Source organism: Salpingoeca rosetta, assembly GCF_000188695.1.
Source record: "Salpingoeca rosetta unplaced genomic scaffold supercont1.23, whole genome shotgun sequence".
Classification (NCBI taxonomy): Eukaryota; class Choanoflagellata; order Craspedida; family Salpingoecidae; genus Salpingoeca; species Salpingoeca rosetta.
In genome coordinates, this window is record NW_004754911.1 from 413,766 (window position 1) to 428,765 (window position 15,000).

At 56.1% G+C, this 15,000-nt stretch overlaps 5 protein-coding genes across 5 annotated transcripts in view; 2 read left to right on the forward strand and 3 right to left on the reverse strand.

Annotated features, from left to right (window-relative positions):
- Window positions 1–816, forward strand: part of PTSG_08365 (uncharacterized protein) — a 3,852-nt gene extending 3,036 nt beyond the window's left edge. The window contains exons 9-10 of the mRNA XM_004990558.1: window positions 100–276; window positions 456–816. Of these exons, the coding sequence (XP_004990615.1) occupies window positions 100–276; window positions 456–522 (244 nt within the window). The 3' untranslated portion in view covers window positions 523–816. The remainder of the gene's footprint in view (window positions 1–99; window positions 277–455) is intronic.
- On the reverse strand, window positions 693–7,361 carry PTSG_08366 (uncharacterized protein). Its single transcript, XM_004990559.1, has 11 exons — window positions 6,975–7,361; window positions 6,344–6,685; window positions 6,095–6,127; window positions 5,851–5,969; window positions 5,663–5,711; window positions 5,426–5,497; window positions 5,197–5,271; window positions 4,809–4,951; window positions 2,155–4,462; window positions 1,888–1,927; window positions 693–1,698 (listed from the first exon to the last, which is right to left on the reverse strand). Exons 2-11 carry the CDS (start codon window positions 6,615–6,617, stop codon window positions 1,350–1,352), a joined length of 3,462 nt encoding a protein of 1,153 aa, XP_004990616.1. The 5' UTR covers window positions 6,618–6,685; window positions 6,975–7,361; the 3' UTR covers window positions 693–1,349.
- A 399-nt stretch (window positions 7,362–7,760) lies between these two features.
- On the reverse strand, window positions 7,761–10,104 carry PTSG_08367 (uncharacterized protein). The gene is made up of 4 exons (XM_004990560.1): window positions 10,019–10,104; window positions 9,423–9,593; window positions 9,020–9,151; window positions 7,761–8,644 (listed from the first exon to the last, which is right to left on the reverse strand). The coding sequence occupies exons 1-4, from the start codon at window positions 10,095–10,097 to the stop codon at window positions 8,541–8,543; spliced, it is 486 nt and encodes a 161-aa protein (XP_004990617.1). The 5' UTR covers window positions 10,098–10,104; the 3' UTR covers window positions 7,761–8,540.
- Window positions 10,105–10,290: 186 nt separating this feature from the next.
- PTSG_12713 (uncharacterized protein) lies at window positions 10,291–13,544 on the forward strand. Its single transcript, XM_004990561.1, has 7 exons — window positions 10,291–10,555; window positions 10,851–10,987; window positions 11,232–11,726; window positions 11,920–12,013; window positions 12,389–12,455; window positions 12,618–12,715; window positions 12,954–13,544. Exons 1-7 carry the CDS (start codon window positions 10,444–10,446, stop codon window positions 13,301–13,303), a joined length of 1,353 nt encoding a protein of 450 aa, XP_004990618.1. The 5' UTR covers window positions 10,291–10,443; the 3' UTR covers window positions 13,304–13,544.
- Window positions 13,545–13,579: 35 nt separating this feature from the next.
- Window positions 13,580–15,000, reverse strand: part of PTSG_08368 (coiled-coil-helix-coiled-coil-helix domain-containing protein 2) — a 2,131-nt gene continuing 710 nt past the window's right edge. The window contains exons 3-6 of the mRNA XM_004990562.1: window positions 14,729–14,818; window positions 14,353–14,499; window positions 13,984–14,101; window positions 13,580–13,744 (exon numbers count right to left, since the gene is read on the reverse strand). Coding sequence (XP_004990619.1) covers window positions 13,734–13,744; window positions 13,984–14,101; window positions 14,353–14,499; window positions 14,729–14,818 — 366 coding nt within the window. The 3' untranslated portion in view covers window positions 13,580–13,733. The remainder of the gene's footprint in view (window positions 13,745–13,983; window positions 14,102–14,352; window positions 14,500–14,728; window positions 14,819–15,000) is intronic.

Below are 15,000 nucleotides of genomic sequence, written 5' to 3' on the forward strand. Positions count from 1 at the left end.
ACACACACACACACACACACACACACACACACACACACACACGCACGCACACACACACACACTCACTCACTCACCCACTTGTGCGCGCGCGAACCACAGCACCGCGTCTGGCGTGGGCGGCGGCGTTGGTGTCGATGAGTCACCGCTTGAGCCCGCGTTTGCGCCAAAGAGAATACAGCGGCGCGCTGTTGGGAAGCGCAAGGCAGAGGCCGAAGACAAGAGAGCAGCACCAGCACTCGCACCCGCACCGGCACCACAGGCACAGCCTGCAGCAGGGTGCGTGTTGTGTGTGCGCTTGTTGTGTGCACGTGCTTGCTTGTGTTGTGTTGCGTTGCGTTTCAAAGGGGTTGCCGCTTTCACCACACGTGTGTGTGCCGTTTGTCCTGGGCTCGTTCGTGTGTTGGACGAAATCAAAATAGTTGTGCTCATTGTCTCGTTGCTGCCTGATGCTGCAGGGACGATGGTAGTGGCGAACAAGAGAAGAAGAAGAAGAAAAAGAAGAAGAAACGAGACCTGCTCTGACACCGTGTTGTGTCTGTCACCGCAACGTGTCACCACAACACCACTACATCAACCACGTTCCACATCTCATGTTGCTCTAACTTTTGTTACTTGCATCTCTACGCATACACATTGCCTCTAGTTCTGTTGGTTCCGTTGTTTCTGTTGTTCTTTGAACGTGTATTTGGTGTTTCTGTTGTTCTTTGAATGTGTATTGGGTGGTGATGCCATCCAAACATGTTGGGCGACAGCACCGGACAAGGAGCAATAATGGCGGTAACATAACCAAAAGCAGTGAAAATGAACAATATGTAGAACAGGCAAGAAGATGGTGGAATTGCGCATGCGCAGTTGTAGCGGACACCTGGAGGCACATCACATCATGCGCACGCTTGTAACGCAACCAAGCCTCAACCAATCCACCAATCAAATATTGGACGCAACATTGCATGCGATTCAAAACACAAAACGGGGCACGATTAAGCACAAACCAAAACGACACCTAGGAGCAGGGGCAGGAGCGTGCGTAGCCGCCAAATGCTTATACACACACACACACACGCAGACGAGTGCACACTCGCCTGCACATAAAGCACAGACGCAAACAAGGGAACAAAGTAGCGGTAACATGGTAGCATATATGCATGGGCAACAAGTAATTTACAGCTGGTGGACAATGCTGAGAACCAGTCCCAACAAACCGCGGTGACATAACACACGAAGTCCATACACACACACACACAGACACACACACACACACACACAGACACACAGACAGGCAGACAGACAGATAGACAGACACACACGCAAGCAAGCAAGGGAAAGCAGGAAGGCAAGTCTAAGCGACGCTATACAAAATGCTCAACAGACATCGCGGATGGTGGTCGCAGCACATCCAAGATGGCACCGGTGTCAAGACCATCACCATCACCACCACCATCATCGCCATCGTCGTCGTCGTCGTCAACAGGGCTGGTGTCTACTCGACTGCCATGCTCATGCTGGCGCTCGCGTTTGGGATCGGTGCTGCTCCGGAGTTCCGACACGACGCTGTCCCACGTGAACACAGCAGCCGTCGACATTTCAGACCCGCCACTTGGCAGATTCGTTGCGCTGTACGGCACGCGATGGTGTGGCGGTGGCGGCGGGTGGCCATGGCGGTGGTGTTGGTGATGTGCAGCTGCAGGATGCGGCGGACTGTAGGAGGACATGCAGTATTTATGTGTGCGTGTGGTGTGCGTGTGGATACGTGAGTGATTTGAAGAATTGACAAAAAACGGGTGAGAAGGGTGGACATTTGAATTTGGCGTCGGTGTGGAGCTTCCAATTCCAGCCATTGTGGCAAACAACACAGCTATGACCGCAGGTACGCTCTGAAGAACTTACGGTGGTTTTGAGAGTCGTGGAGGCCGAGGCGCTGTGTCGCCTGTGGTACAATGGCGAACAAGGCAAACAAAATCGCTCAATGAGCATTCAATACTGAAGTGGACAACGGCATGTACAAACACACACACACACATACAACACACTCACACTCACACATACACGCACATGATATACATACACACACACCACACACAGACACACACAGACACACACAGACACACACAGACACACACAGACACACACACACATGACACACATGACACACACCGCTGTTTGTGGCGGATGATGACTGGTGGGTCTGGGTGGAATCGCTGCTTGGATCATCCGTGGACCCGCGACTGACGGGTCGGGGAATGTACTTGTGCGGATTCTCGTACACGCTCTCTTGCGGCTGCGCTGCAGTCGTGGTGGTGGTGGTGGTGGTGTTTCGTGTCATGCTGTGCACCCGTGTACCACCAACCATCACACCCCAACCACGTTGCGGCAACGTTTGCTGTTGCTGTTGCTGCTGACGCGTTTGAGGCATGCGAGGGTGCAATGCGCCTCCTGTTGCTGTTGGTGCTGTTTGTGTGTATGAGAACGGCTGCTCGCCAATGCTTGCGTAACGTCCAAGGCTTGGGACTGTCCCGTGCGAATAAAAAGCAGAGTCCTGCCGGCGTGCACGACCCGAGACGCTTGCCGATGCCCGTGTGGCGCCTCGCGCAGATGGTGTTGTTGTTGTTGCTGCTGCTGCTGCTGGTGTTGGTGCTGTTGGTGCTGTTGATGTTGTGGGTCCTGCATTGCCTTTTGGCACGCCACTCCCCGCTCGCGGCACCGCCCTTGCGTGTGGCTCGCCCTCGGTTGGCTGATACTGTGCATTCTCACGGTACTCATACACATGCATGCCATCCACCGTGTGCGTGTGGGGTTGTGCCGGTGGTCGTGCTGGGCGCGCCACACCTGCTATCCCTGACGCGGCTGCTGTCATTATCGCTGCTGTGCTCTCTTGTGCTGGTGCAGTTGGTGCTATTGGTGCCGCTGGTTGCGGTGGTGCTGGAGGAAACGCAACATGCGTGCGCTCGCCCATCGTCGAGTGGCGTGACTGCGCGCGCCCAAGTGTGCTAACGTGGGGTGGCGAGTCATACTGCTTTGACATCGTCGCATCTCGTTGTGCACTGCCATAGACAAACACATGCTGCTGCTGCTGCTGCTGCTGCTGCTGCCACGTATGTGTTGACTGAAACAGGATGTGCGGTGGGCTCGAGGTGTGCGTGTGCCCGGAGCCGAGCGGGCGATGCGCTCGCTCGCTCTCTGCTGCAAACATTCGCTCCACAGTACGTGTTGTGCCGTACACAGAGCCCTGCACGCGCCCACCACCCACGGGCTGTTGGTGTTGTTGTTGCTGCTGTTGCTGCTGTTGCTGCTGCTGCGGAAAATATCTTCGACGAATGGACGCTTCGAGGTCGCCCGCATATCCCCTGTTGACGCGCTGAACGGACCGCGCAGTTGCTGCCGTGTACACATGTCCCGCAGCGGTGCCGCTGTTCTCAACGGAGAAGACGGGGGTGTGAATCGGGCTGCGTGTGCTGCCTTGCCTATCCATGGCACCACTGCCACCGCCGCCATCAAAGTGTGTGACGAGCGGCGGTGGCGCTGAATGTAGCGAGTGCACAGCGAATGTGGGCTGCTGGGAAGGTTGTTGGTGTGGCTGTGCAGGCCGCTGCGTCAGCGTGTGTGGCGGTGATGCAGTGTACACGTCGGCTGGTTCAAGTCTTCCTCGACCTTCCACACGCCATGATGGCAGCAGCGCTTCATGGAGTTGTTGGTGCGGGTGCACGTCTCCTCGCTGATCGTGGAGATACCCGCCCACGTCCCTTCGCTGTTGCTTTCTCTCTCGCTTCCGCCTCTGCTCTTTCTTCAACTCTTTCCTCCTCCTTCTCCTCTCCTTGTCCCTCCTCACGTTATCACCATCGTCACCACCACCACCACTGACTTGAACTGTTGTTGCTGTTGTTGCATGTGGCGGTAGTGGAGGGAGGGGGCGGTGTCTCCTATCCATCGCAGCTTCATCACCACGTGCTCCTCCTGCTGCTGCTGTTGCTGTTGACGATGATGCTGCTGCTTCAGTTATTCTTGCTGCATCTGTTGGCGCGGCTTCGGTAGTTGTTGGTGCCATCATGGTGGATGTGAGCGCGATGGTTGCGGGTGGGCGTGGCACGGGTCCGCTCACACGTGGTCGGTCTGGTGTTGAGTGCTGGATGTGTGCGTGGTGGTGTTGGTGATGGCGATGATGCAAGTGCCCAAACTCCTGCTGCTGCTGCTGGTGCAATGAGAGCTGTTGTCGTTGGAGCGGTAGGAGTACTTGGTGTTGTTGTTGATGGTGGTGGTGCTGTTCCCTCGACTGTTCAAAGAGCACTCGATCGTGGCCGCCAGCGGGGAGGTCGTACCACATCGAGTTGCCCGATGTCGACGTTTCCGACGTGACATCTGACGACGAGGACTGCATTGACGCTGGTGGTTCGGAGCTGTTGTCACTCGACGATGACGACAGCGGTGCCAGCAGGTCGCCCCGTGGCAGCTCGGGTGGCGGTGTGGTCTGTGTGTGTGTGGGGGGGATATGCGTGTGCATGTATAAGAGAGCGTGTATGTGCATAAAGAGAGGAGGGAATATGTGTGTGGGTGTGTGTATGTAAGAGAGCGTGTGTGTTAATGAGGATGAAAGTTTTGTAGTGCGTGCGTGCGTGCGTGCGTGCGTGCGTGCGTGCGTGAGTGTATGCGCGCGCGTGCGTACATGAAGACACATGTGCGTGTGTGTGCAGGGGGAGTTGAAAGTCGGACAAGTTTGGCAAGCCACTCGCTGTCCCCTCCCCCCCCCCAAATGCTCACAATCGTCCATCGCTCTTCCTTCTCTTGTGTCTTTCACGCCTCATGATTCAACGCACGTGCAGGTGGTGTTTGGTGATGGTCATTGTTGTTGTGGTGGCGGTGATTGCCTCGAGCTTGTGCAAGAGGTGGGAAGTCGCTGGCATTTGCAAGCAGTATCCAAGCACGGCCGCCACCAGCAGCACGCCAGTGCCAACAATCCCTGTTGTGACGAGGGACACAATGTTGTTGTTGTTGTTGTTGTTGTTGTTGTTGTTGTTGTTGTTGTTGTTGTTGTTGTTGTTGTTGTTGTTGTTGTTGTTGTTGTTGTTGTTGTTGTTGTTGTTGTTGTTGTTGTTGTTGTGAAGATGTAATGGCTGTGAGTCTTACAGGAATACGTACATGGTCGGGCAGATGGCAGGTGAAACGCAGCTGTATGGCATTCCTCACACACACACATACACACACCTGTGATTGCGCTGTATCCAAGGGAGCATCTCCCGAGATCAAATGCATCCGCGCCTGGACAGACGGGGAGGGCGGCTGACGGGTACAGGGCAGCACCGCGGGCAGGAGCCAACCAAGAAAAGAGAGGAGGAGGAGAAGGAGGGGAACGGGGCAGGTTAGGGCGGCAGCGTGACGGTGATGCACACAGATACACAAACAGATGCAGACACAGATGCAGGGGCAGACATACCTGGGTCGTCTGTTTGTCCGAGCTGTTTGAGGGCGAATCCAAAGCAGAGAACCGACGCAACGGCACATCCCGCTGTCATTGTCAAGATGACCAGCAAACAAACAATTGGTGAGTGCGCTACACACACACACACACACACACACACACACACACACACACACACACACACACACACACACACACATACAAGGGCGTGTTTGCAACAATGGACGCTGTTGGAGGTGACGGTCCACACACCTGCAAGGAGGATGGCGTGGCGGGCGACTCGTCGCTGGAACAGAAACCGCTAATGTGTGAACATTTGCATGCGCGTGTGGTATCAGTGTTTTTTCAAGGTGAGTTTGTGTGGGGCGAAGCCATTCACCCCCATTGTTGTTGTCATATACACACATGATCGCACGCACGCACGCACACAAGTTGCATACCGCATAGTCACAGAAGAAAGCAATGCCAATGATGGCGATGGTGATGAGAGCGCCTGCAACAATGAGCAATATCGCTGCCGCTCGCTGCTCCTCCGCCCATGCGCGCGAAAACTCCCGCCCTGCGCGTGCATGCGTGTGTGTATGTTTCGTGTGAGCGCGTGAATGACCCGGTGTAGTCGCGTCAGGAGGCGCAGCGCCCAGCGTGCGGCTGGAGTGGAGTGATCGCAGCTGCGGTGATACTGACCATAACTGGAGCACTCTTTGCGTGCGAAGATAACTGCAGTTTTGTGTGTTGGGGAGGGGAACCCATGTCAATGGATGGAAGTAGATGGCACAAAGGGGCAGCAAGAATACAGTGCAGTCACAGCACAAGGGCGGTCGTGGCATAGATTGATTAAACACACGCACACAATCGTAATCGCACGCACGCACACACACACACACACACACGCACACACATACACACACATATATAGAAGCAGAAGGGACTCACGGAGTTCTGGCTTGTTGACGTACTGCCTACACTGGACAGTGAGACCAAGGGAGAGGAGATAGGCATCGGTGGTGGCGTCGGCGTGGGTTGCAGACGTGTCCGTGACGACCCACTCTGGCGTGAGCAGTGCAACCAGGATAAGTGCGAGCCCGGCGATGACGAGAAAGAGCCAGGTCACGTGGGAGCAGATGCTCTGTCTCCACGCGGCAGGACTTCCGCTGTCGCCCTGATGCTTATTCCTTCTGGTGTGGTTGGTGCCACTGCCCCTCCCCATCTCTGGCAGGGAGGACGACACACACTATGCTGGCCGCAACAGCTGCGGTCGATGCAAAAGGCAAGCGTCTGAGCGTGAGGGTGGACGTGGACGTGAAGCCACGCAAGGGAGGGCCGGGTTGTTGGTAAGTGAGTGACTTTGCGATGGGGTGCAGCACACAGGCAGAGGCAGAGGCAGAGGCAGAGGCAGAGGCAGAGGCAGACGTGTGCATATCCAGAGGGGGACAGAGAGGGGCGCAGCAACAGCACACACCAGACAGAACGACGCCCAGACACACACACACACACACACACACACACACACACACACACACACACACACACACAGATCATGACATGCATGAGGCGGCAATCCAACCAGCTGATATGGGGGGATGACGCCGGGCTTGTGTGCACCCTAACGCTTGCAGAAGGGGAAACAACAGCGAAGAAGAAGACGCTCACGACAAAGGATAGTGGAGAGACAAGCGGGTGGCTTAGCGGCATGCACTCCAGAGGCACGCCGTGTGATTGTTGTGCGGATGCTTGTGATTCGTCCACCCTCCCTGCACCAGCGAACCAAGCAACCACCCCGCAGCGATCAAACACACACACAAAGATGACAAAATCGACGCTCACGCACGACCTTCGGCTGCTCGTGTCAGTGCAGGCGGACTGCACACATGCACGAAGCGAAGCGAAGCAAAGCAAGCCAGGTGTGTCTCCGCGAAGCGTGAGGCTCGCAGCTGAAGTAGCTGGTCTGGCGTGCCTTTGCCAGAGCAACGTGCCAAACCTCACCGCAACGGCCACCCTGCACCACCGCACCACAGAAACCACGCTCCCTTTCGCTCTTCCTTTTGCTTGCTGGCGTATTTGCGTTTGCTATCCTCACCTTCGCTGCACCGAATGCCAGTGCCTTGACAGTGGAGGCGCAAGGCAACGTGAGGGGCAAAACAAGGCGGCGCGCGGAAACGGCATGCATCCCATGCATGCAACTTATGATGTCGCTGTACCGAAAAAGGGTTTCATGGTGTCGTGGTCGAGCCAGCGAGCGGATCGCTGCCTTCTGCCACTACCACCCCACCAGCAGTGCTTTCCTCCACTCACATTCATGTCGCATGTCACAACAGTATCCACCCACCCTGGTTTGCTTGCTCTCTTCACTTCTCGCTCTTGTTCTTCTTGTTCTTCTTCTGTTGCTGGTCTGCACGACAGCAGACAAACACACACACACACGCGCGCGCGCGCGCCCAGAGGAAAAAGGAGTGCGCGTCCACGAATAACAACACAACACGAAACAAACCGACAGCAGACACAAGAACGAAGAAGAGCTCACGAATCGGCGACTCATGTCACACACATTTTACATTGCACAATATACTTGACACAACACACGGCTGAAGGTGTGGTCGACGGGGTGAGGACAACGTGGTGTGGTCGGATGCAGACATGGATGCGTACACGGATGCGTACATGGACGCATGCACCACCACCAAACAGATGAAAGTGTAGTAGTGGCGCTAACAACTGACGATGCGACTAGCGTGTCACTACACCAGCGGAGAGAGAGACACATACATACGCATGCACACACGTACACGTACACACACACACACACACACGTGCCAGCAATGACGACGACAACAAACAACAGCCATGCTCAACTCAAACACACCACGCCACCTGTCGTGATGGGACACCAAAACACAAGACACACAACACGCGACAACTACGGCAGTCGCACTGGACACGAAACAAAAAAGTTAGTCGGTTGCACAAGGGACAAGGGAGAGAGAAGAGGGAGAAAAGAGAAAAGAGACAAAGGGGAAGAAATGGGGGGATGGATCAGAATGATCGCTCGAATGACTGCACCATTAAACACAACATCGCACAAACAAGAAAGCGTACACGAAAGAGAACATGGGACGTCCCTTCCTCCTGTTTCTTAGAAGTTCTTGTTGTGGATGGGGTTTGCGTTGCGGCCCTCGACAATCTTCTCCTTGGTTGCCTGCTTCCACTCTGCCGTCATTGTCTTGGGGGCGGGTTGGCCTGACCAGACGGTTGTCACAGATGTGTGTGTGTGTGTGTGTGTTGTGAGCGTGTGTGTGTGTGTTGTGAGCGTGTGTGTGTGTGTGTGTGTGAGAGAGAGAGAGAGAAAGAGAGAGAGAGAGAGAGAGAGAGAGAGAGAGAGAGAGAGAGAGAGAGAGAGAAAGTAGTGTGTGTGTGTGTGTGTGTGTGTGTGTGTGTGTGTGTGTGTGCCAGTGATGTGTGCAGGGCAAAACACAGAATCCAACATCCTCCCTTCACCACTGCCACTATGCTTTCGCACCCACAACCACCACCATCTCCATCGCCACTAAGCCATGAACACAGCACTGCCGCGCGCACACACATGCACGCACACACACACACACACCGACACACCTCGGCTCTGAAGGAGCTTGAAGAGAATAAAGGACGTAGCAAGGCCAATACCAACACCCATCATGACGGAAACGCCATCGCCGTCACCCTTCTGCATCTCCTTGCGGGTCTTGCCGTACGCGGCACGGTACACTGCCGTTTTGTGTGTGTGTGTGTGTGTGTGTGTGTGTGTGTGTGTGTGTGTGTGTGTGTGAGGCAAAACAGACGGAAGCCAAGTGTACATGACAACATGAGAGTGTGGGTTGTTGGAGTGTCATGTGCCGTGGATACAAAACACAAAAGAGAGAGTGAGAGCAGGCCCACAAGAGAAGTGCACACAGACACAAGAGCAGCACAGACACAGACACACACACACACACACACGAACGCAAACACAGACACACATACAAGTGCACAAACGTACGCTGGGTCTTCTCGCTGTTGGTGAGCTGGCCCCATGGGAGCTTCTCCTTCTCCTTGAGGGCAGTGAGCTCGCCCTCCGAGGCCTTGGCCACGGCAGAGGAGCGGCGGGCGGTCATGCGAAGCACAGAAGTCAGACGACGGGCCATTGTGTCGGTTGTGTGTCGGGATTGATCTGGGTGTCAGCGAGGAGTGTACAAGCACAGACGTAAGTACGGAGGGAGGGAAAGAGGGAGACGGAGGGAAAGAGGGAGGGAGAGGGAGGGAGAGAGGGAGGGGATTCATGGCAGGTTCATGTGTGTGTGTGTGTGTGTGTGCTTATGCCTGCCCTGCGTGTCAGCAGGCAACGACCAACGGCGAACGCACAAACATGGTCACACCAACGACAACATGGTCACACCAACGACAACTGACAACGACCCACTCCCACGCTCTCCCCACTCTCCACACGCCCACAAACAACAGTGGAAACAACCGCACCTCCCAATAACCAGTGCACCAGTGCACCAGTGCACACGCGATCACATCACCCACCACCACCACCAACGACAAGAACAAGAACAAGCAGGCCAGCACTCCCTCCCCTTCACCTCACCTCACCTCGGGGCAAGCAAGTGAGCAAGAGTAAGCGAGCAAGAGGGGATTGTGTTCTGCAGTTCGGCTGATCGCTGACGAGCATGGAAAAAGGCGCCGATTTCTCGTGGGCACCACCGCAGCTTTTCCAGCCATCTTTCGTCAACTTGGGCGGGCAATTTTCGGTGCAGAACTCCCACAAAATGTTATGCCACCGGTGGCAAACTAAACAAAACCCACACCACTGGTTGGTAAAACAGCCCGCTTCCGTCTCACCACGTCGCCAATTTTCGTTAACACCAGCCAGTCAGCCAGACGCTGCTGTTGTCCAACGACGACGAGCAAGTGACAGAGGAACAAGAGGGTAGTGTTGTTGCAGAGCGAGCCAGAGCGACAGTCAGAGCGAGTCGCGCGCACAGAGACACGAGAGAGACAGAAAAGAGAGAAAGACGATGGATGAGTGGATTGGAAAGCTTGTGTCGGTGACGACACAGGCGCAGATCCGATACACGGGCATCATCAAGGACATGAGCCAGGAGCGCGGCACGCTCACCCTGTACAACGGTGAGTGTGGCGTGGCGGCTGGAACTGGGGTTCTGTCGACGTGTCATTGGTGGGGGAGGAGGGTGTCGGGTGTGGGCGCAGTGGTGTCGGAGTTGGTGTTGCGTGTCAGTTGCGCTTCCGTTGTGTGTTTGGTGGCGTCGTTGTTTGTTGACGCCGTTGTCTGTTGATGCTGTTGCCTGCTACTGCGGTGGTATATGGAAGTTGTTGAAGCTGATCATTGGTGACCATTGGTGATCCTTGGTGATGGATTCCTTCGCTTGCGCGGCTTGGTTTCATGTGCGTGTGTCATGTGCAGTGCGAAGCATGGGAACAGAGAACCGCCCAGTGCAGCAGTTTCGTCCACCAAACGCAACCGTGTTCAGCAGGGACATTGAATTCAAGGCGCAGATGCTGGTGAACCTTGAGCTTGTCGAGAACAACCCCGAGCTTGAGGTGAGTTGCTGTGTGTGCATGTGTATGTGTGCATATGCATGTGCGTGTGTGCATGTTTGTGCATTGGGGCATGCGAACAATGTATCAATGGGGGTTTCCACAAGCGCCTTCACACACCTTCCTACACCTTCCCACACACACACACACACACACACACACACACACACACACACACACACACACACACACATTCTCTCTCACTAACTCACGTGCGTGCGTGGTTTTGTTTGCGTTCTTTGTGAAGCATGCCATCCCACCTGCTACGGCTGCACCTGCGTCGGTGCTGCCTCCGCAACAGCCCGCGCAGCCCGCACCCGCCGCCCCACAGCCAGTGCGGCAAGCCCAGCAGCCAGCACCAGCAGCAGCGCCGGCACAACAGCAGCCCGCCCCACAGGCGCAGGCGCAGGCGCCACAGCAGCAACCGAAACAGCAGCAGCAGCAGCAGCAGCAGCAGCAGCCACCAAAGCAGCAGCAACAGCCACAGCCACAGCAACCAAAGCGGCAGCACCAGCAAAGGCCCGTGGCAGCCAACAAAGTGCACGAGCCTATGCCAGCAGCCGCAACAACCACCACCAGTGGAGCCGCCACAAGCAGCAAGGGCAGCGAGGAGGCGACAGAGAGCGCAGATGGCGGTCGTGGGGAGAGGAGCCATCATCGCGGCGGTCACCGTGGTGGTCACCGTGGACGCCACCAGCACCACCACCAGCAGCAAAGGAGGAGGCCAGCAAAGGCCCCACAGGTACGTGTGCGTGTGCGCTTGCGCGTGTGTGTGCGTTTGCGTGTGTGTACATTTGCGTGTGTGCGTGTGCGCTTGCGCTTGCGTTTGCGTTTGCGTGACGGTATTAGCTTTGCACCTTCCCACGTTGCATGCCCATTCATGTAAAACATTCCACGCTGGTGCGTGGATGCGTGCGGTGTCGGTCGACACACAGGAGCCCGCAGACGTGAATGTTGAGTTTGACTTTGAGGCGAGCAAGACCAAGTTTGAGGAGCTTCACCGAGAGCTCAATGACCTCGCGCTCGACGGTACGCTGGGGTTTTGTTTTCGCACCGTGATGATGATGATGATGATGATGATGATGATGATGATGATGATGATGATGATGATGATGCCGCTGCTGCTGCTGTTGCTGATGATGATGATGATGATGATGATGATGATGATGATGATGATGATGATGATGATGATGATGATGATGATGATGATGATGATGATGATGATGATGATGTTGTTGGTCGTAATGACGGTGTCTTTGTTTGTCACAATGTGCGTGTACGGAGATGTTTTTGAAACCATCCCCCTCACCCAACATCATGACATGCGTCATTGTAACCCACGTCCCTCCCTTCGATACCGCATCCAATCACTTCTGCTGGTGCGTTGCTTGTTGCTGCCGACAGATGATGGTGGCCCGGCCTACGACAAGGATGACTTCTTCGACAGTCTGCAGCCAGACAGCCGCGACAGGTACAACAACGTGTGCGCGCGTTTATGTGCGTGTCTGCAGAGTGCTCTTGTGGTGTGTTTTGTGCTTGGAAGACAAGCAGAAAGCTCAAGTTCTTCTTCTTACACCGCACCGTACTGTCAACTCACCCTTTGCGTGTATGTGAATGTGCACCTGTGTGGCAGGCGGGAGCGGGAGAACAACTATGCGCTTGACATGGAGACGTTTGGGCAGGCCGCCGTCGCCCACAAGAGCCCCCATGACCGCAGGCGTCGTGGCAGAGGTCAGCACCCGCCTCGTCACAGTCACGATGGAGCTATTGGGGAGTGCTTTGCTTGTATTGAGTGCGCTCACATGTTCACCCGAATGAATCCGTTACCAAACCCACATCCACATTCACCTTCGCACCCCCACACGCTCACCTGTGCTGATTCAACCTGCACTTCCTCTCTGTATTTTCTGTCCCCCCCCCTCCCTTTTCCCCTCCATCCTTCCTTCACTTGCGGTGGTGGCGGTGCCAGGCCGTGGCGGACCCCGCGGCGGCCACCGCCACTTCAACCCGCACTACCACCAGCGGTACCAGCAGCACCCTGCGTCGCTCGGCTATGGCAGCGGGTCCTTTGGGCTCCCGCCGGGCCCCTTTGACCACGGCCCGTCCTCCTTTGGCAACACCTACGGATATGGCGGCGGTTACGGCGGCCATCGCGGCGGGCGCGCGCCCCGTGGTCGCGGCGGCTTCAGGCGCTACGACAACAACCGGGACGGCCGTGGTGGTGGCCGTGGCGGTGGCCGTGGTCGTCGCACCAACGGCAGCGGCAACCCGCGCCGTGGCAGCAGGGACGCCGCGACGGCACAGCAAGGCGAGGAGTGATTGTGCCGGTCATGGCGAGACGAAGCAGTGAGATGGTGGAGAGACAGCTGCATCACTGGCGTGTGATGATGTGTGTGCGTGCGTGTGTGTTGGCGGTGGAATGCGACCATGTGCGTGATGATGTGTTGGTGTCGAGAAGTTCGCGTGTGCTTGTGATGGTGGCGAGCCGTGGTGTTGCTGTGGCCCTGCGTGTGATGATGTTGTGGTGGCGGCGATGCAGAGTACAACGATTGCGGGCCAACGCGTTGCTGGAACTGTCACTGCAATCTGCTGAGGGCATGAGGGAGCTAGTGGTTTTATTGTGGGCACACATCCGTCATTGGGCTGGGTTGAGTGACGTGGGCATGGCAACACAAGCAGAGGCAGTGAATGGCTGCCAAGGCGCGCGATGTGTGTGTGTGGTGGGGTCAGGGATACCAGCGGCACGGGCTTACTGCAGGCCTGTGGTGTGTGGTAGAGACGATCAAGGTGAGGATGCAGACAGCAAATTGACTTTCACATGCATGAACAGGCAGACATACACAAACAGGCACACGCACACAGAGAGACACAGAAATAGACACACGAAAGATAGACACACACAGACACACAGGCGCGAGCGCGCGCGCACACACACACACACACACACACACACACACACACACACACACACACACACACACACACAAGAACGAACGAACCGTAGTTGAGCTTGCACTGCTTGAGCTGGTCGTTGAAGGCCTGGCAGAGGGAGAGGTCGCTCGGGTAGTTCTGTGCGCACTGCAGGAACTGCTGCATCTCATACGCACACGGGTTCGCCTGCACAGCGTGGTGACAAAGCAGAGAATGGTAGGTGGTGGTGAGGGGGGATGGGCAGTAAGGGATGCATTGGTGCGAATGCAGGCAGACAGAGGGTCAAAGTACATGAACCGACACACACACACACACACACACACACACACACACACACACACACAGACACATCAACACACACACACACAGACACACACACAGACACACACACACACACACACATCAACACACAGGCACAGACACAGCCACGCACGCACCTGGTCCTGCTGCTGCTGCTGCTGCTGTGGTGCCTGGTACTGCTGCTGCTGCTGGTACTGCTGCTGGTCGGCGGGGGCGGCCTCCTTGTCGGAGCCGCTGAATGCGCCCGTCATGGCATTGCCGACAACGTGGCCAACGGCAGAGCCCTGGTCATTGGTATCAACGATTTGCCAAGGAGAGCGAGTGGTGTACAGGAGGGTGAGGAGGGCGAGGGCGTGCATGCATTCTGAAGCAACAAGGATCGCGTGTTGCTGGAGTCCACCTGCCCGCTGACCTCCTCGCTATCTTGACGAGCAAGCACATCCACATGACCACATCCACATGCCCAGCTCTTCCTTCACCATCGTCATCACAACCACCACCACTCATACGCACCACGGCGACGCCGCCGGCGGTGGCGGCCATCTGCGCCATCAGACCGGGCTGCTTTGGCTGCGGGGCAACACCAGTCGCCTGTGGCGCGTGCTGTATGTGCACGACGCAAGTCGTGTGCGCAGGGGAGGTGTGAGAATGGAAGGTCACGTGTATGCATGCATGTGACAGATGCACAAACAGAGATGGACAAGCAGGAGGACGGGGACAGAGCGACACACACACACACATGCGCACACACACACACACACACATGCGCACACCACACACACACA

Excerpts from the sequence above, each read along its gene's own strand:
- PTSG_08366 (XM_004990559.1), bottom strand. The coding sequence starts at position 6,617 with ATGGGGAGGGGCAGTGGCACCAACCACACCAGAAGGAATAAGCATCAG. Across the intron at positions 5,970-6,094 it reads CAAAGAGTGCTCCAGTTATG|GGCGGGAGTTTTCGCGCGCA; the intron begins GTCAGTATCACC and ends ATGCACGCGCAG. Across the intron at positions 5,272-5,425 it reads CGGACAAACAGACGACCCAG|CCGCCCTCCCCGTCTGTCCA; the intron begins GTATGTCTGCCC and ends TGTACCCGTCAG.
- PTSG_08367 (XM_004990560.1), bottom strand. The coding sequence starts at position 10,097 with ATGCTCGTCAGCGATCAGCCGAACTGCAGAACACAATCCCCTCTTGCT. Across the intron at positions 9,152-9,422 it reads CAACAGCGAGAAGACCCAGC|TGTACCGTGCCGCGTACGGC; the intron begins GTACGTTTGTGC and ends ACAAAACGGCAG. Across the intron at positions 8,645-9,019 it reads CAAGCTCCTTCAGAGCCGAG|GCCAACCCGCCCCCAAGACA; the intron begins GTGTGTCGGTGT and ends CCGTCTGGTCAG.
- PTSG_12713 (XM_004990561.1), top strand. The coding sequence starts at position 10,444 with ATGGATGAGTGGATTGGAAAGCTTGTGTCGGTGACGACACAGGCGCAG. Across the intron at positions 10,556-10,850 it reads CACGCTCACCCTGTACAACG|TGCGAAGCATGGGAACAGAG; the intron begins GTGAGTGTGGCG and ends TGTCATGTGCAG. Across the intron at positions 12,014-12,388 it reads CAATGACCTCGCGCTCGACG|ATGATGGTGGCCCGGCCTAC; the intron begins GTACGCTGGGGT and ends TGCTGCCGACAG.